Source organism: Dipteris shenzhenensis, chromosome 27 (assembly GCF_047967505.1).
Source record: "Dipteris shenzhenensis isolate YYH24624 ecotype China chromosome 27, Dip_SZ_1.0, whole genome shotgun sequence".
Taxonomy (NCBI): Eukaryota; Viridiplantae; Streptophyta; class Polypodiopsida; order Gleicheniales; family Dipteridaceae; genus Dipteris; species Dipteris shenzhenensis.
This window is the reverse complement of record NC_141622.1, coordinates 47,799,543-47,820,480: the sequence shown is the minus strand read 5'-3', so window position 1 is coordinate 47,820,480 and position 20,938 is coordinate 47,799,543. Positions and strand designations below refer to the sequence as shown.

The window sequence follows — 20,938 nt, the reverse complement described above, 5'->3', positions numbered from 1 at the left end:
GCAGACTGAGCTAGTAAGTGCTGCCTACCTAGGCTGATCTACAGGCAGTAAGGTAGAGAGAACCATTCTGGACAGAAAGTCTACAGACGCTCGAGGTGGAGCATGCGGGCTCGAGTCTAGAGCAGATAGGAGGACTACCTTGTGGTAAGATCAGAGGACCACACCATTGGTGGGACTCTGGATCTCTCTCTTTTGTATTGTGTCCATAGCTTTGGACGGAAATATATTATTTTGGTGGTTTCTCTATCTGGCTGGCTCGTTGTCTATTGATGAGTTTGCACATCTATTTTATGCACATAAGTTAAGGAGTTTGTGATTTCACACCCCACACCACACTGTGTGAGCTCCTGGGCTATTCTATCAGTCTTCCGCTGTGCGTACCCTCTGTTGGGTCATTTCTAACATGGGCCCCTGCCTTGGAGTGTGGGCCAAAAGCCCTAGAAAAGAGAGCCCCACAGGGGCATTTATAGGGAGACCAGGGCAGGGCCTGGTCTGCCTGTTTGGGTTGGCCTTAGGCAGCTTGCCTGGTCGGTTTTTGAGCAGGCCTTGGGGGCTATAAAAGGAGGGCCTCCAGGCCCTCATTCATCATCTTCTGGAGCAGCCTGTCCACCAGCAGAAGGAGCAGCAGCAGGGCTACCTTTGGGCCTATAGTCAGGAGGAGAAGGAGACCTTGAAGCTGCAGACGTAGCTCACAGGAGGCTGCCCACCTAGGCTGTATCCAGGCAGTAAGGTGGAGAAGAACATTCTGGACAGAAAGTCTAGACTTGAGGTGGAGCACGTGGGCTTGAGTCTAGAGATATCCAGCAGATAGTAGAAGTACCTTGTGGTAAGATTAGAGGACCACACCATTGGTGGGACTCTGGATCTATCTCTTTTGTATTGTGTCCATAGCTTTGGATGGAAATATATTATTTTGGTGGTTACTATATCTGGCTGGTTCCTTGTCTATTGATGAGTTTGCACATCTATGTGATGCACATTAAGTGAAGAAGTTTGGATGCCTTGAGTGCTTCTTATTCCTCAGCCTCAAGCACGATGGCCAAAGCACTCCTCCTGGTCAAGCATCATCGGGACCAATTCCTCCCAGGTCAAATCATTCATCCTGCCACTTGTGGTCAAAGACGAATAGAAGGCCCAGCACTCTGAGAGGATAACTGGTAGAGTTATGGCCATGTCCTCGGACGATATCTGCTTCCCCGCCTGGAGGATCTCCTTCTCAAGTTCCTGTAACTTGTTATGTGGTCCCGCATCGATGAAGACTTCTCAGGATCCAACAACCGCATCTGGACTTCTAGGGAAACCCTCTTCATAGGAGAGGTTCGATTATATAAAGATGCCAAATGCTCCCATATACTCTTGGTCACCGTCATGTGCCCCCCCTCACCTGAGGAGTACAGTTAAGAAAAATGAACGACCTTACCCTTCCATTAACACGGTCCTAGAGGTGAGACAGAGTCTCGGCCTCCTCCTGCTCTAGAATGCCAAGGTCCTTCACAAGGGGATCTGGTCAGGGCTCAATTACGGCATCTGGCGGGTGATGATGGAGTCTGTGTTAGAGTCATATGATCTGGCTGATTTCATATTAATAGGTGTTGCCACATCCAACTGACGTTCAACCGGAAACGTGGGCAAAACTGGAATTCTAGTCTTGTTCTCTGCCATCTCGAACAAAGTCGCCATGTCGGGGACAGAGGTGAATTGAAAGAAAGGGTGGATGGGATAGACTGTGACATCTCTAATCTGAAAACACCCTTCAAAGGCACCCCTTGGTGGGCACCCAAACAGTCCACTCGTGGCACACGCTCCTCCTCACTGACACCTCCGAACAGCACACTAAATGTCCTCTCTGTGTGCTGGCTCAACACTTCCTCCGCTCCTCAGGTCTCTAGCCAACCATGGCTCTGATACCGTGTGAGAAGTGCAGCGGAAATGAAACCGAAAGAGAGAGAGCACGCCTCACACACACCACACTGAGAGGGAGAGGGAAAAACAGAGAGAAGTGCAATTGATCCCAGGCCACAATCCCACAGCCTGCTGGGGAAAACCTCGACTGAACAATGGGAGAACTGCCCCAAAGATGAGATGAACAACAAGGAGTGAGGGGGGGCCTATACATAACCCCTCATCTCCTCCAGTTGGCTCTATGCTAGGGCCGACCCCAACAGCCTAGGGGCCGACTCAGCTCCTAGGGGGTTGACCCCCTCTGCCTTCTATGAGAGGCTCCACAAGGGCCTATGTGTGGGCTAGCCACTGCTCCAGCAGCCCGACTGGCAGGGCTTTAGGGCCGACTGCCTCAGGCCCTACATAAATGGCTGCACAAGCCCTATAAGGAGGGCTGTGCCCTCTGCTCTCCAGCTGATCAGCAGGGAGGGGAGGCCTATGGCTGACCCCCTGCCCTATGCAGCCGACCAACATGGAGGGTGGGCCGACCCACCTCTAGGCCCTGCCTATAAAGGTCTGCCCATGGCCTCTCAAGGGGTTGTACCCACCTGCCTACAGGGCCGACCTGATCTGCCCTCTGAGAGGCTGAGAAAACAGCCCACTATGGCCTATCCTACACTACCCTCACAGGGGGCAGGCACACCCACAACACAGGCCCTTACTCATTTACCCTAGCCTCTCACTGGGTGGGCACACCCACAAGCAAGGCCGTCTCTCTCTTAGTGACATTAGGAGATGTTGACCTCCAACACTCTTTGCATTTGGTAGTACCATGGCACCCAAGTGTGTGCCTCATTTGAGGAGTCATTACCTGGCAGTGATCCACCCATTGAGGCTGCTCAAGATGAGCAAGCACCTTCCATAGTACTAGTGTCACAAAGGTTCCTACCTGTCCTCTATCTCCTGCATCTGTTGATATATAAGCACAGTTTTGTGAGGAGGCATCCTCCATGCTTCAGAGACATTTTTGCAGTTGAGGCAGCAACTTGGTCAGCAAATTCACCAATAGTTAAACCAAGTTGCCACACATGCACTTTCAAACAAAGGCAAGCACACAGATCCCAGGCTTCACAGCGCCACCTGTTGGTATGGGACACCAGGCTGGTTAGGATTTGGTTGGCAGTGACAACTTGCTCAATGTTGGAATCTTCGGGAGCAGCATGGTAAACAACGTCCCAAAGACCTTCTTTCATAAGATGGCACTTGATTTTGATTTGCCAAGTATGAAAGTTGGACCCATTGAATTTGTCGATAGACATGACAGAATGAGAGGAAGAGGCCATGTGGGAAGGTCTTACCTCTTGCTAAGATGCAAGGGCAGTGTCTATTCCCTTACAATATTGTAGAAATAAATGAAAGAAGAGATCCAAGAAGCCGGCTCGCTCACCACTTGTAGACTCTTCAGCTCCAAAGCAATGCTGTAGGGCAGACGTGGGCAGCTCTTCAGCATGAACAGGGGCGGCAGCTCACAGGTACAGCACTGGTACAGCGGGTGCAGGTACGTACGGCCAACGAAGACGGCCAACGTACGGCCAAAGTACGGGAGCAGCAGGTCTGGTACAGCGACGGTACGAACGGAGTGCCACACGTGCAGATCTAGGAGAGAGCGGAACTGCGCAGCAATGGCGCGCAGATCTGGCAGATAGAAGCGGTGGTGCAGAGAGTGGCAGGGCAGACAGGAGCAGCCCGTTTCGGAGATGATGGCGACCAGCTGAGCGGGGCCGAAATCTGAGAAGAGGCGGCTCCTTCAGCTCACGAGATCGGGGTAGAAGCAGAGGATAGCTGGGAGAGGTGTGGCTATGGCTACAACAGACTGAGGAGAGAGAAGAAGGATCTACATGGCTCTGATACCATGTAGGAATATAAAAGCAAGAACTAAAAACTAGAAAACTAGAAGTAAAATAAGAACAAGATTGAAAGACAAAGAGTTACCTTGTAGATGAGTGTAGACAAGACACAAGCTAGATAGATTGCAATGATGTGACCCATGAATATATGGGCCAAAGTACAAGACATAGAGCAAGAGTGCTTATGGGATAATTGTAGAGGTGCCACATGGCACACACTCAAGACACAAAGACTAGACTAGACAAATGTAGACTAGGGAAATAGTACTCTTAGTGTGCACTTATCTCCAACAATTACTAGTTGCAGAAGAAAGTTATGGTGCATTTAAAGACTGAAGAGAATTCTTTACTCTTGGAATAAATTGCAGGCCGCATGACATAAATGCAGGCCTTACAAGGTGTCAAAATGCCTTGGAAGTCAGTCTTACAGCAGGCCAATGGAAAGGCCAAGGCTTTGGTGTGCGTAATCTGTTTATATGAGTGCACATTGGGACGTAGAGATGACAGCCAAGATGATGGAGGGCAGACAGCAAAACAAAGATGGCTATTATGACAGTTTCACAGAGCAAAGCACTACACACTTTGTAGATGGGTATAGTAATAATGATGATGGAGAGTCCTTGCTCAACTCTTCACATATTGATAGTCGACATACTCATCAATCTACATGTCAAAGAAGGGATGCCTATATGCGAGCAGGGCACAAGAATACACTACTGCACAAGGATTTAATTGGAGCTTCTTCATGATGAGCGTGCTAGATGGGATCAATGCTTATGTGATCGAGATGGCGCCAGAACATATGGGGACGAACTATCTTACTTTTCCTTTTGACCTATGTGTCATGCATGACCTTTTTGCAGCAGTAAGGAGCCTTTCTTCCAGCCACCACTTGCAATTTGGTAGCGAAGGCCAAAACTGGGCTAGGGGTTGTTTGCTGGAATGCAAGGAGGAGAAAACAAGCTGAAGTCTACTTGCAAATGGATAATGAGAAAGTACAAATGGTGACGTATATAGGGCCCAAACTCAACTTAGGACTAAATGTTATAAGTGAACTAGGATTGGTGTCCCAAGTGGACTAGATGTCCTAAGTAGGCCGAACTAGCCTTCAAGGCTGTACCAAGGCTAAGTGGCAACAAACTCTCCTCCATGGTATGGCTAAAGTGTCCTAGATACATCTCAGGTATACCTGGAAACTAAATAATGGTTGCACATGTTCATCCATGATGGATATTACAACCTATGATAATACAAGGAAAGCATAATCACGTGACACATGGTACCAAGTGTAAAGCTTGCTGAAAAGCCTCAAACTTGGGTCACTGTAGAGCCCTCGTGAACAGATTTGCTAAGCTATCCTCCGTGGGAAGGTAGGATAATTGTATGTCTCCAACTGATGGTCACTCTTGTAGGTGCTGAGGATGGAAAAAAAACCAGGAAAAGGCTGAAAGAAAAACCGGCCTGTTCCAGAGGAACCCAGCTCACTGCTTAGGGAATCTCTGGTACTGGGGCTAACAGCCATGTGGGGGGACTATACAACCAGCGAATCCCTTGTGGAGTGAAGATGTAGAAGACTCCTGCAGGCCTAGCCTTGTAGAATCGAGCATGCTGCTCAATAGTCGCTCTAGAGCTTGGAGTCCCGCGCTCCCAGTTGGAGCGTAGAGTATAGACGAGCCGAGGGTGGAACCTGATGCTCACCCATCACGAGACTGCAATGAGCCACCCAAATGTTCCACGCAGTGATATTGGCTACCACCTCCCAAACGCTGTCCTCCGGAGGAGAAAGGGGAGCTAGGCTATCAGGAGGGACTGCCTCATGGAGCGCTATCCTCTGTATGCTCTGACCCTGTATCTGATAGGTTGGGGAGATCTCATCGATTTGGAACGTGTGTCCTCCCTCTGTTAACCATGCCACCATTCCCCAGGTGTAGTCCCTCTGAATACTCTTCATGCGGGTCATGATCGTAAGGGCTCCCATCCAAATCCTCGCTGTTCTGCGACAACTTCAAAGGCAGTGCGGAATCGTCTCCAGGAAACCACTAGAGCAACAATGGCATTGCGCCTCCACTCGCATCTTCTCCAACCATGGTCCGATGGGCAAGCCTCTGTGGGCGGCCAGCCAGCAGAAGTAGGATACCATAACCGTGTCCAAAACCTGGAATGGACATCCCGGGGCACTCTCTGGGTCACCCAATGCCGCTCCCTCGAGGGGGTCCACATCGAAGAGCCCATCTAAAGCCTCCTGCCAATCCGTGTGGTGTAAGAAAAGAATGGCATCTCATCCATCTGCTCGGCAAGGCTGCCCCTAGAGGGCTAGAACCACTCTCCCGGATCCCACTGGACCTCCCTCAAGGGTCTACTCTCCCACAGCCATAGATGCCATTTGGGGGCATCCTGCTCTGAGATACTAGGAGGGTCAATGTGCCACTCCTTCCCCAAACGTCCCACCACTCTGATCATCTGCCAGTGAGTCCCATCAAGACTCCCATCCATCTCAGGGTCCCTCTCAGTGAGTGGATGAAGTAGGCCTCCAGGTCCTACACGGTAGAAGCCGGGGTGCGTGTTGCCTCGCTGCATCATCATCCTTCGAGAAAACTGCTCGAGCCAGATGCTGCTGTTCCTCCAAGCGTAAAGTCCCTCCCACCAAGACTCAGGGATGGCTAGGTCGATCTCTCTCATCTGCTGCCCTGCCCCTCGCAGATGCGCTATGGCGCCAAGCCTTGCCTCTGACTCCATGGGTAATCTGCTCCATCTACCAAAAGACTTGGTGGGGCCACTATCCCACTGTGCCCAACCAATGTGCGTCCGCTGTCCAAGCATACGTCCCTCCTGATCTCGGATCTCTGGGTGCCACATAAGGGGCTGACGCTCAAACTCCTCTCTGCATTTGGACGGAGCATGAATGAGACCCCCTGCTAGTCTTTGCCAGACCCTGTGAAGGCTCCGCCGCATCAAGGGGAACCCTTCCTTATAAGGGGAGCCTGTGAGAAGATCCACCTGTGTGAAAGCTGCCACCACTGTCCTCTGGTGCATGGAGTGTTCTTGAGAAGCCCTCTCTGTAAGAGGAGCTTCCAAGGCTCTGCACGTGGAATGAGGCTGCGAACAACCAACTTGCCCAAAAGGGCTCTGCTCTGCATCTCCGGATCTATGATACCCAAGCCTCTCAGTGCCTCTGGCATGATCACCATTTGCCAAGCGACTCGCGAACTAGTATTCCACGTGCCGTCCGATCCTGCCCAAAGGAAGTTCCGAACCAACCGTTGGAGCTGTCCAATGCATCCTCTGTGAAAGCACGAGCAGGAGGCGATATACCAAGCTGTGGCGAGAAGGACTTGGTTTGCCACTAAGGCACGCCCTGCTAGGGAGAGCTTGGTTGAGCTCCAGTAGAGAAGCTTGCGCCGAACACTCTCAAGGACCGGGGCGATCTGTTGCTCTGCTATAATATCAATACCAACCTGGCAACCGAGGTATCTCGCTGTCTGGCCCCGCGGTATCCATTTGAAGCCAAAGTCACTCCCCCACACTCGGATCTCCAGTGTCTCCTCATGGCCCGTGAAGAAACCTATAGACTTTGTTCAGTTGATCCGTGCACCCAAGGCGTCGCAATAGATAGCCAGGGCTTCCTTGACTCTCTCCAAACTCGCTGTGGTGGCCTCAACATACAAGGCCGTGCATAGAGCGTTGAAACTCCTCTGACCCATCTGTCTGAGAAACCCAATCTCTGAATAGTGCCCTCCAAGAAGGACTACTCCACCTTGTCATAGGCCTTCTCAAAATCCAAGAGAAGGACGGCCAGCGGTTGTGACTCCTCCCTGGACCAATCCACTGCCTCCCAAAAAGTGAAGATGTTGTCTAGGATGTTGCGCTCCTGGACAAACCCCATTTGTGTGTCGTGGATGATGTCAGTAAGATGGGGCTGTAATCGCAAGCTCAAGACCTTGGCGAGGATCTTGTAAGCGGTATCAAGCAGAGTGATCGGTCTCCATACCGGATATCTGACCTATCTCCCCCTTTCGGGATCAAACAAATCCACCCCTTGCTCAAGGACTGAGGGAGGGAGCCCGTGTTGAAAATCTCCTAGCATGCTAGTCAGAAAGAGGTGGAGATAAACTTTCAGAAGTTTCGGAAGAAGGCCAGAGTCAAGCCATCCTCGCCAGGACACTTCTAGGTCGGGAGAGCCTTGAGGGCTTCCCAGATCTCCTCATCCGTGAAAGGCTCCTCTAGCTTGTTGCATAAATCCTGCGAGACTACTGCCGGAACGTGATCCCAAACTACCTCTCGGGCCACAATACCAGCTGGAGTCATCTCTCCGTCTGAAAGAGCTGGCTGTAAAAACTTGTGGTCAGGTCTAAAATCTCCTACGGGTCAGTGTGCATGATGCCCTGCGGATCCCGGAGACGTAGTTGTGTGCCTGCCGATCAGAGCCCAATGGTCTGGAAGAATTGCATCGTCATCCTGTCCCCCTTGTTGTACCCACCGAGCCTAGGAAGAGTGATAGGAGAACTCAGCCCGTTGAATCTCTGTGTCCTGAAGCTCAAGGCGAGTGCTCTCGAGCCTGTCTCTAAGCCACTAAGAACTCGGGTCCTGCTCCCTAAGCTGCTCTATGAAGGCGAGGTCCCTCCTCAAAGCACGCTCACGGTCTTGAAGTATCCTCCTCCGCCTAAGGTCGTGAGCCTGTAACTCCTCACTGCTCCTCTGGATGGCATCGGCCACCCACGAAGCCCAGCCCTCGCCTAGTGTCATCTCTGACTGCTCCCAAATCCCTTCCATGACTTGTTTTATCTCCTCGTCTTGCAGGAGGTCCTTTGGAGTGTGGACCCCCTTCTGGGGGAGACCTCGACGGGACTGCTCTAATCGAAGTACTACGGGAGAGTGGTGTGACATCGTGGTACCTGCCAAAATCCCGGTAGAGCTGCCTTTGTGTAGTGCCCACCAATCCCCAACGTAGAAACAGTCTGGTCTCTCAAGCTGTCCATTGTATCTCCTCTGTCCGAAAGAGAATAAGAGGCTGCCAGGATCCTACTGAAATCTGGCTCTTGCCATGGGTCCCGGCCACTGATCATGAAAATGAACTGCTCCCAAGTGCTATGCTCTGCTACTGGCATCTTAGAGAAGGCGGCGCCGCCCTGCTTGTCTTCCCCAAACTCCAGGTTGTTGAAGTCCCCTCCAACAATCCTAGATTCTACATCCGGAAGACTCTCTGTCAGCCTCCTCCAAAAGGCCGGGCGGTGTTGTCTACACGCTGGGGCATACACGTTCAGGATCCCAATCTCGGACTCTCCCGTCTTGACTCCCATCCAAACTGCTCGTCCTGGGATAAGTTCGTCCTTATCATAGACCTCTGGAGCCAATGTCTGTGAAATCGAGATGCAGACCCCTCTGCTCCGTCCTACTGCAGGGGACCACTCCTCTGGACCATAGTAGGTGCGGAGTTTCAAAACGGCAGGTTTCGAAACGAGTTTTGGAGTTTCGGAAACGTTTCGAGGCAAACCCGAAATGTCTGTAAAAACGTTTCGTGCATAATAGGGTATTTAAATATATAAATTTTTCCTTAAAAATGAAAACATTCTAGATTATTACCACGAGATCTCCAATACTTGAAAAAAACTCATGAAACATAGTGCACAGACATTTGATATGTCACTAAGAAGTGAGAACTTGAAATTTGATTCTTGAAACATATTATTAATTCTAAAAATTAACACATCATTGTACATTCAAAAATTCAAAAATCAATGGTGACATGCTCATATTTCAGAATTGAGAAAGATACATAAATGATTAATGGATCATGATTTATGTCATTGTATCACAAGTCACAAGAGGTTCAATTTTTAAAGCTGAAATGATGCTAATACTAAATAGGTAATCCGATGCTGGAAAATATAAAAAAAGAGTACGTCGCAAAATATGAAAGTACTAAAGTAGTCAAGACTCAAAACATGAAAGTACTAGAGTAACAAAAAAAGTCCTCAGTCTGAACGGGCTGAAGAGCCTATATGGGATATGCCATACAGGATATACAGCCAACATGTTGCTACAACATGTACGTCGTGTATGGACAAGCTACTACACATGTACGGTGTGTACAGATGCCAGGTGTATGGACTGAAGGCGAATTGAGAGCAAGTATGGGCGCCAAAATCGATATGTGAAGGTAAGAAACCCAAAAAACAGCATTTTTGGAGCTTTTCAACATTTAGGTTTTTTTGGGGCCCCCGAAACGTGAGTTTCAAAACTGAAACGTTTCGTACGTTTCGGGGCATTTCGGGCCAACTATGCTCTGGACCTCTCCCTAGGAGGAGGTGGTGACGTTGTCTGATGTCTGCTGCTGAGAACATATGCTTTTGGATCAAAAGGATGTCCACTGTCCGCCCTACCACTGCCCTCTGCAACTCCTGCCGGAGTATCAGGTACTGAGGTTGACCACGAGCATGGTCGTGGAGCCCGTGCATGTTCCAACTCTCTATGGTCCAACTGATGAGAACAGGGGTGCATAGAGCAAGGCTCTCTTGTGAGTGGGTGCCTGTTCCAAAAAGACTGCCTTATGTGACTTTGCCGAGAATTTTGAGGGCAAATAGTCCGTATCTATGCGAAGACGTACTAGGGTAGATACCAGCTCAATGTTGATCTTCCGTGCCCACTTCATCATGAAGGAGACTTCCACCCCGAACCGCTCCGCACACTTCTGGAGGGGCCAATAGTATGCATGATCCAGCGTTGCCTCAAGCGGCAATCTGATAACTCCTACCGCAAAACCACACATCGGCTCCTCTCGCGTGAAGCTCAATTGGAAATTCGCCTTTGCACCATGGACGTACCAAAGATCCAGTCCCCGTGCTCCCATCCACTTGTCCATCATGCAGGAAATCTGGTCTCCCATAATAGCATCAAACACCTCTGGGGTCCACTTCTCCAACCTTGTGGAGGCAAACTGGATCTCCAAGTAATTCCAGGGTCCCAACCTCCAGAAGTCCCGCATTAAGGGGTGCCCAAGTCGGAGGTAAGGGGCAGCTGACCTAGAGGATGAGCCCCGTCCCTCTGGCTCCCTCCCTGAAAGGGCTTGATGCTGCGGTGAGGGAGCAGAAGGGGACGTCGTCTTACCCTTGCTTGTTGGCAGGGGTGTCGAAGCCTGGGAGGGGGGGAAGGCTGAGGAACTTGCTACGGAGGTGGAGAGGGTGGCAGCGGGAGCGGGAGGAGGTGGGGGGGCGGAGGGAAGGGGGCGGGTGGTGAGAGTGATCACAGCAGGGGGCCCGAGGGGGGGAGGAGGGAGCGGGGGGAACTCGGCGGGGGGGGGGGGGAGTGGATCTCCTACTCAACGGCTGTCTGACTATCGTCCACCATCACCACATCAGGAGCTCTTGGGGCTCGCTATTGTTGCGAGGGTGGATGCGGATGCTGAACCTCTGCCACGTGAAGAACATTTGGCTGGTCGGTGACCCCTTCCGCTGAAGGAGGTGGATCCCCACGCAAGGGCTGCTGCTGCTCCTCCTCAGGTGCCTTGTGGACAACCTTGTCTCTCTCTCTCTCTACGTTTGGCCCTCTGCCTGCGGCGCTTGTGAGCCTGTTTGCTTGGTTTCTTTTTCTTTTTAACCTGGGTCTAGTCCCCTTTTGAAGGGGTCACCCAAGGGGTCTGAGACTCCTGTTGCTCTTGTCTGAGGGGGCGCGGGACTCTGGTCTGTTGGCTTTGTCGACTCTGCGGGGGGGGGGGGGAGATGCTCGGGGGTGGCCACGGGGGAAATCTCTAGCAAGGTGACCCATTTGTCTGCACCGAAGGCACTGGCTTGGTAGCCTTGAAATCTCCACACGTTGACGAAGTGTGCCCCCTTAAAGGGTCTCTAGGAGGATCAACTCTGGGAGGGACTCTGGGCTCTCAACCATGTGAGTGTTGGGGAGAGAGAGAGAGCAAGAGAGAGTGAGCTGAGAGCTGAAAGCTTGAAAGCTTAGTTGCAATAGAAGAGTGTAAGAGTACAACTGAAAGAGTGAGGGATAAGGTTTTGTCCTAGTGACAAAACCTTAGTAGTCACTAACCATAGTTAGTGAACTAACTGCGGTTAAGGGGAAAAACCTCTTAAAGAGGGAAAAGTGCCCCTAACTAGCTAATTAAATTACATTGGTCACTGCTGAATTATATCTATAATTCTAACACCCCCTGCAGTGCCAATGTCATGTACAAGGCTGATCAATCACCAAACGGATATAAGTTCAGGGCACTGCGAAATGCCTCAAACTTTTCACGTGGTAGTGCTTTGGTGAAAATTTCTGCAACGTCGTCATGTGTGGACACAAAGATCATACTGATCTCTCCTGCACATGCAACTTCTCTCTGACGTAGTGATAGTGAACCTCAATGTGCTTCGTGCGAGCATGAAACACTGGATTCTTTGCCACTGCAATGGCACTCTGACTATCAGTGAGAATTGGAGAAGGACCCTCCAAAGACAGATGAAGATCAGCAAATAGACGTCGCAGCCAGACACATTCAACTGTTGCTGTGAAAGCTGCCCTGTACTCAGCTTCACATGATGAGGTAGCCACTGTAGATTGTTTCTTGCTCAGCCAGGAAATGCAAGATTTACCCAAAAAGAAACAATTGCCACTAGTGGACTGCCTAGTGTCATCATCACCAGCCCAATCTGAATCACTGTAGGCATGCATTTGCAAGTCACCCCCCCTGGGAAATAACAAGCCAAAAGACTTTGTGCCCTGCAAATAACGGAAGATGCGCTTAACTGCCTGCCAATGCATAGTTTTTGGGCTGTGCATATACTTGCTCACCTGAGATACTGCAAACTGAATATCAGGTCTAGTGTTGCAGAGATATATGAGGCATCCAACAGCTTGACTGTACGATGTGGCATCAACTGATTCTCCTGCATCATGCATTGTGAGTTTCAGCCCCGGCTCCATGGGAGTGGCTATGGGCTTACAATCATGCCCAAATAAAAGTGAAGCAGCCCCAAATCCGACATGTCAAATGTGGTCTGCAAATCAGCTTTGAAATCTGCAATATTATCTTTATTGGACCCTGTGAGCAGTAAGTCATCGACATAAAGAAGGATGACTAAAATTTCCCCCCCATCCATCTTGATGTAGAGGGTGCTCTTAGTAGGACTATTGTGCAGCCCTTTGCTGGTCAAAAAGGCATGAATCTTGGCATACCATGCACGAGGGGCCTGTTTCAGCCCATACAAAGCTTTGTTTAGCTTGCATACATGAAGTGCATTTGCTGTAATTTCAAAGCTTGGAGGTTGTTTGACATAAACCTCTTCCAGCAAGTCTCCATTTAAGAAGGCTGTTTTTATGTCCAACTGATGAACATTCCACTCAAAATGTGCAGCCATTGCAATAACAAATCGGATGGTGGTCATCCGGGATGTAGGAGCAAAAGTCTCCTCATAATCTATGCCCTTTTTATGAGCATAGCCTTTAGCAACCAGCCTTGCCTTGTATCTGTCAATGGAGCCATCTGGCTTCCGTTTCACCTTGAAAACCCATCGTGTGCCAATGGCATGTTTACCTGGTGGCAAGTCTACAACATCCCAAGTCTGATTTTTCTTAATGGACTGCAACTCATCGTGCATGGCATTCATCCAATGCACATTGTCCTTTGCTTCTTCGAATGTTGCAGGCTCCTCCTCATCGAGAAGAGTACCTGCATATGCTGATTCCACTGAATTAGCACCTTCCATGTGCCTTGCTGCACTGCGAGTCCTGGTAGGTAATGGAGCATCAATCTTACTCTCTCTGAGAGTCTGTAACAGCCAATTTGGGACTGTTTTTGCTGCATGTATTTCTGCAATTTCTTGCTGAACCACCTGTTCCACTGCCTGTGGAGGTGGCAAGACATCTTGTGGCTGAACTGGAGCATCGGGAGGTGGCTGTAAATTCTGATTTGCATCAGAAATATCAGCAGGGGAACCCAAAGCAATGGGTAGTAACCCCTCAAAAACATCCTTTGTGAAGGCATATAAAATTCAGCCTGAGTGTGAGCTGAATTTTCTGCAAATATCACATCTCTACTGACAATGATCTTGCGTGTAGCAGGATTGTAGAGACGGTACCCCTTGCTTTCTGCACTGTACCCAACAAATATGCACTTAATTGCCTTATCTGACAACTTGTGCCTAAATTCAACTAGCACATGAGCATATGCAAGGCATCCAAAGACTCGAAAATGATCCACTGAAGGCTTTCTGCCATTCTAGACCTCATAGGGAGTTTTTGTTTTCAAAGCCTTAGTGGGAGCTCGATTTAAAATGTAGTTGGCACACATCAGACCTGCAAGCCAGAATTTGTGAGGCATGTGTTTGCTTTTCAGCATACATCTGTCCATCTCCATAAGAGTTCTATTTTTCCTCTCAGCTTTGCCATTTTGCTGAGGGGTCAGCCTCACTGTGAGCTGATGCACAATACCCTTGCTTTTCAGAAAAGCATCAAAATCTGCAGACAAGTATTCCCCCCCTCTATCTGTGTGCAATGTCTGTATCTTGAGTCCGGTTTCATTTTCAACCATGGCTGGAAAGTGTTTAAACACCATGAACACTTTTGATTTGCGCTTCAGGCCAAAGACCCAAGTGAAATTGGAGTAATCATCAATAAAAGTAACAAAGTAGAGATGACCACCCAATGATGGAGTCCTCATGGGACCACAGACATCACTGTGTATAAGCTGTAATTTCCGTACAGCTTTAACTGAACCATCCTTTTTGAAGGGGAATTTATGCATCTTGCCTAAAATGCACCCTTCACAGGCATGTGGAGGAGGTATCTCAAGAGGTGGCAATGCATCAACGCTGCCTTCGAGGTCTTACACGACCGGATATGCGGAATGATAAATCTTTTCACTGAAAGAGAGATGCATGACAAAGCTAAGGCATCCTGTGAATCCCATCTCTTCTACTCTGGAGTAGTGGCTATAGCTGCACCAACAACTTGTTCTGCAGCTGCACCTTGTGCATGACCTCTTCCACCTCCTTGCTGAGGAGGGGTATTAGGTGCCATACCTGCTGGTCGGATCTCACCCCCATTCACATAATCCCATAAATTGCGAGAAATCAGAATATTGCGTACCATAAAACTTCAGAGGGAGTAGTTGGTACCATCCAACTTGTCTTCAAGTGAAAGACCACCGAACTGGAAATTATTCTGATTTTGCTGGGCCATATCTGAGAAAGAGATTTTAGCAGATACAAGATTGAATTCCCTTACTGGGAATGAAATGCACAACTCCCAAAAAACACAGCCAAGCACTGGCTGTAAATGCAACTCAGATTTCTGCACTTGCACTGTCAGAAATCTGTCCAAGCATCAAAAACTCTCCAGAATCTACCAAAAGTGCTGCAAAACACTTCAAGAAAGGCAGTATGAACTGAAATCTCCAAAATTGCTCTCCCAACACAAAGCCCCAAAATAGGCCCAAAATTGCAAGTGGAAAGGGACAAATTGATCAAAAGCCCCAAATGTTGCAAGAATTGCGCTTTGTTTGCAAAAGCCCCAAATTTCACAGCGAAATTGCAGTGTAATTACAAAATCCCAAATTTCTTCAAGAAATTGTACTGCAGAATTGAAAGCCCCAAATTTCGAGCTTGAAATTGCAACCAGAAAGGAGCAAAAGCACAGAAAGCCCCAAATTTTGCAATTTCAGCAGAAAGCCCCAAATTTCAGACCAAATCTGCAGATCTGTCTGCAATGTTTGCTTCACAAGCAACTGTGAACCTGAAAATACCCAAATAATTGCAAAGGATTGCAAATGTCTGCTGGTACAATGAATACAGATGACCAAGTACAGATTGTACGGATAAGCAGGTCGTACGGTCGCAGGTACAGACGAGATTGCAAGATGTACGGCGACGGCAGGCTGTATGGAATCAGGACCTGTACGGAAGCATGTACGACGACCTGTTGTACGGCTTGTACGCGCAGGTACGGCTGCAGCAGGTACACGTTGGTACGACGACGAGTACTTGCGACGGCATGATTGCAGGTACGAGCTGTACGATGCTACAGATCATGGAATGTGTAGGTACGACACGTACGGCAGGTACAGAATGATGCAAGGTGCGGCAGGTACGAACAGCAATGACGCAGCAGGTACAGCAGGGAAATCGTACGGTCGTCAGTGCAGGTACGTGCATGCTGGAGTAGTAGGTCCGGACAAGTACGTGTAGGTACGACAGGTACGGTAGGTACGACAAAGTATGGGTAGGTACGAACGACGCTTGTACGGATGGCGTGCTCCAACGGGAATGCAGCTATCCGGGCAGGAGGAGCTTGGGTAGGGAGCAGGAGCTCAACGAGGCTCTAATACCAAATGTGAGTGTTGGGGAGAGAGAGAGAGAGAGCAAGAGAGAGTGAACTGAGAGCTGAAAGCTTGAAAGCTTAGTTGCAATAGAAGAGTGTAAGAGTACAATTGAAAGAGTGAGAGATAAGGTTTTGTCGTAGTGACAAAACCTTAGTAGTCACTAACCATAGTTAGTGAACTAACTGTGGTTAGGGGGAAAAACCTCTTAAAGAGGGAAAGGTGTCCCTAACTAGCTTATTAAATTACATTGGTCACTGCTGAATTATGTCTATAATTCTAACAAACCACCAGTATGATTCTGGGGACCTCGTCATCTGCTACAATTGAGGCGGCTGACTTTGGCGGGGACTCGAGCATAGTGCCAAATGCCCAACCAATGGAGGGGAGGATGGCTCGATACTCCTTGGGGAGCCCTGGGAAGCGGAGCGTAATCGAAAAATGGGGAACATGGTGTGTCGTGTCCATGTCCTCCACTGTAAACCCATGATACCAAGGAAAGAGGTAAACTAGATGCGGGCCAAGGAGCATGGGGCTCTGCTCCAGGAGTGTTGAGGCAATGTTGGGGGAGCTCAGCTAGATGAGGAAAACGCCTCTTCCATAGATGGTGACCTCTTGGATGTGGTCGCCCTCTAATGTCAAGCTCGCCTAGATCCACTCTCGCACCTGTCTCTGTGTAGGCGTGAGGCCCACAATATTGCCCACGAGCGCCTTGTCCTAAAGGGATTAAACTGCTTGTTGTACCTGTTGCTTGTCAGCTGGGGAAAGAAGAACCCTAACGGCCGTGGGAGTCGAGGGTGTTGCCATAGAGCCCCTCTACCCAGACCAAGGGTCACCACCAAGATTTTATTTCACCTTAACAAGCACAAATGCTCCTGTTGCAGGGAGGAAGATGAGAAAAAAAGGGGGAAGAGGAAGAAGGGCATCCAAGGGGGAGGCGGAGGCAAGGCGAAGAGGCGGAGGAGAGATGTAGAGAGGGCGGAAGGGAAGGTAAAAGGGAGAAGGGGAAGGAAAGGAGAAGGAGAGGAGGAGGGAATGAAGGAGTGGAAGGAAGGCGGGGGAGGAGAGGCTGCGGAGGGAGGAAGAGGGGCGGAGAAGGCGGGAGAGGTGGAGGAAGTGGAGGGGGAGGCGGAATGGCGGGGGGGAAGGCGTGCTGGCGGGGGAGGCAGGGAGTCGGGGGGAGGTGAGAGGAGAAAGAAGGTGGGGATGCGAGATGGGGGAGAAGGAAGGGTGGAGCGGGGGCGGAGTAGCAGTGAGGGGTAGGAGGAGCGGTGAGGGGTGGAGGAGCAGCACAATGGCGGGGAGAAGGCAAGGCAGAGGAGATGCAAGGCAGAAGGGCGGAGCAGTGAGCAGCATAGAGTGAGATCCTTTCTAGTATTCACTCAATTTTTCCATATGTGTGCATTTTGCTACCCCTCTCCAATCTTTTGGAATGCACTAACTATTACATCAATGTTTTAAATTGTGGATCCTGGTATGCCAATGATTATGCCATTGGAATTGTGTTGAATTGGTGGAGGCATTATCTATATGGCTCCGAGTTTGTGATGTGTTTGTGGAGGCATTATTTATATGGCTCTGAGTGTGAGGATAACACATCACTTAAGTAATTCTACAATGCCTTAGATTTGTGTGGCCGCAAGGCTACATTGTTTGAGAGCTTATGCAGGATTTCGATTTTGAGATCGGATACAGAAGGGAAATCAGTAATGTGGCAGTTGATGCTTTGAAAGACATCGGTCATGTGAACGTTATGAGTTCCATTGAGATCCAAACTTATCTCAAGAAATCATCATAGAAAGGCTGCTTGCATTTCTATTCCTCAAAGGCTGTGCATATCATTACTTGAGTCATATTTGGTGCTCAGATGAACCCACCCCTTAAAGCTGTTCAAGGGGGAGAAAAATATGAGATAATTGTTCCATTCGGAATGGTCTCATATTCTAAAAGAATAAAGGCTGCATACTAGATGTCCAAGACATAAAGAAAAAATCCCTCTGCGAGTGTCAACCACTTGTGCTAGACACCCTAGTACCCAATGGCCATTAGCTTTGGTCGAGCAGAATTTATATTGGCCTAAGATGAGGACTGATGTCTAATGATATGTTTGAGAGTCTTCTAATGCAAAATCAATAAAGGCAAAACGCCTAAGACAAGGTGGCTTGCTGCATCAATAAGAAATGGAAAAGCATCCCCATGAATTTTATAGTTGGATTACCACGAACCAATGTAGGCATGATGCCGTATGGGTGGTTGTGGATAGACTGATGAAGATGGTCAGGTTTATTTCAACAAAGACTACCCACAAGTAGCACACAAGTAGACTGATGAATATGGTCAGGTTTATCTCGACAAAGACTACCCACAAGTAGCACGCAATTGTATGTAGAGAATAACGGTTGAGACTGTCAGCCGTCATTTCTAAAAGAAGTTCGACACTAAGCATCCAAATTCTGATGGACAAATGGAGATCAGATTCTTGAGGATTATTTGTCATAAGAAATCTGATTGGGAACAGGATCTTGCCATGGTGGAATTCCCATGCAACAGTACAAAGCATTCAGCCCACTAAGCATTGATCTGCATAACATAAAGATTCGAGGGGCTGCTAATTTTCTGAAATTGAAGCAAAATATGTTGCATTTGCAAAGGAGAATCTTCATACTGCTTAGGATAGATCTCAGCTTTATGCAAATTAGAAGTGCTGGCCTCATGTGTTTGCAAAAGGCCAATTTGTCTATCTCAGAGTCCCAAAAGATTTGAGCTTTGCAAGCTAGTGAGGTTTATAAGATTTCAGTTCATTATTGGTACACCTAGCCTTTCATGTCAGACACTAAAAGAGGAATTAGGCACTGCTGATAGCTTTATTTCAGCTGGGGAGCTTGTTCGCTAACAGTATCTGTCAGTATATATCCCGCATGAACTAGAAGCAATTCTAGATTATAGGTAGAGACCTCTCAGAGATAGGGCTGTCCATGAACTTCTTATAAATGGAAGGACAGACCTATTGATGACGACTCCTGGGGGAGTGCCACATCTGTGCAGGGACAATTTCCAGATCTCCTAGCCCAAAACGTCTTGGTATAGGTTGTTTAGTGTGGGAGAAATGACACAAGGTTATAGCTTGAGCTGGCAATTAGGATAGGGACAGATCCAAGCAGTGGACCCTTTTAAAGGAATCAGTTATACTTCAAGACTATCCCCCATATACAGGGGTTCATAAGATGGGGGCACCTCTGTGTCAGTCAATAAATATGAGCTGAGGGTGCATTTGTAGGGGTCTCCCGAGACCTAGAGTAGGCTTACACCATGTATAGGCTAACACTTGGGACTGGCAGTGGACTCTCATGGTATAGGGCACATGGGTTGTGGCCATAGACGCAGCTCGGTGCTTGGCTAACCTGAGGCTCGGAGGATGATCCTTTATACTGGATCTACAGCTGGGTGGTGAGCTTGCTAGCTCTAGGAAGTTATGACGAAAAGGATTTTGGCAAACTGATCAAAGGGAATTTTTGTAGATGTTCACGATCTTTTAAGGCCTCATACGATTAACTAATGAAACAGATTTTGAAGTTCTTTTTCCTCATTCACATTCCCTTATTGTATAATGGTAGATATGTTGGAATTGAGTATTTTCGAGGATAGCTTTCTTTGGCTCTCACAGGTTTGCTTCTGCAGGCGTTTGGATAGGCTTGAGAGAATGCGAAGGCAAGGGAAGGCCCCACCCAAGAAAGGCCATGGCAAACGAGCGTCCAAGCGTAAATGAAGCTGTAGTGAGCAGGAGCGTCTTATGCAGTAAAGCATAAATGAAGCTGTAGTAAGCAGCAGGGTCTTATGCACTAAAGATTTTCATTATAGGACCTTTTTATGGTAGGATAAAAGCACTCAAAATGTGTGTCATTTTCCCAAATGATGTGTAGATAACTTAATTGTATACCTTACATGATTGCTCCTCTTGTTTTGGCAAACAGTATCCAAGTAGTTTTTAAATTTTTGATATCTGGTAATGACTTGTGTTGAGTGAGACTGGAATTATACCATCTATGATGGCTGTTTGTTTTCAAAAAGGCTGCATTTGCATTCTTCCACTGTACAAGGCCAAACGATTGCATGCAATTTGTCCAGTAGTTTTCATCTAGCTCAGACGGACAAACAGGAATTTATAGTTGGCTTGCCTTCGATCCGCACAAGTGTTATGTTATGTTCAACCCAGGTGGGAGCTGCATCTTCTTGCAAATGATATGATGCTACACAAAGAAAAAGTTCACTCACACAAATAGCTGATGATGTTCATGAGTCCGACAGGGTCTAAAGATTTATGAGCATATGATGGAGTTGGTTAAAAATAGAACATCAAAGCCTCAGGATTTGTACCGGAGGCAGGCCAGCAGGCATCAACAACATGCCAAATACAAGGAAGGTGATTGTGTTTATACATACATGTATGTATGTATGTTGTATTCCAAGGGTACCCCTAACTTAAGGTCACCCTATGCAGCACTCCTATGTGGGTGCATGCATATACATACTCCTTGTAGTGGAGAACAGGCTCTATCCCTTCTGTGAGCCCTCATGAGGATACTGGTGGATAGGAGCCATAGGGTGGACTGCATGTAGATTAAAAAACCTTGTGGTCATGCAAGAGCAGGGCATGGCAGCACATCGGCATATGCAGCTACATAGGCAGCCCAAGGACAGTTACAAGTGCAGCTACCATTTAGTCACGCAGTTGAGGCCTGCAATAGGTCAGCCTAAGTCAACTAAAAAAAGAGGGCTCATGCTTCATAGACATATTTTGGAGGTGATCTACTCCTAGGTACTGGTTAGTTTTTTCCCCACTTCTTTATTC

The 20,938-nt window shown here is 48.4% G+C and overlaps 1 protein-coding gene across 1 annotated transcript in view; it reads left to right on the top strand.

Moving 5' to 3' along the window:
• LOC147884410 (37S ribosomal protein S27) overlaps positions 1-20,093 on the top strand; it is a 32,235-nt gene extending 12,142 nt beyond the window's left edge. Inside the window, exon 2 of the mRNA XM_087398797.1 lies at positions 19,768-20,093. Within this exon, the coding sequence (XP_087254923.1) occupies positions 19,768-19,855 (88 nt within the window). The 3' untranslated portion in view covers positions 19,856-20,093. The remainder of the gene's footprint in view (positions 1-19,767) is intronic.
• Positions 20,094-20,938: the final 845 nt, after the last annotated feature.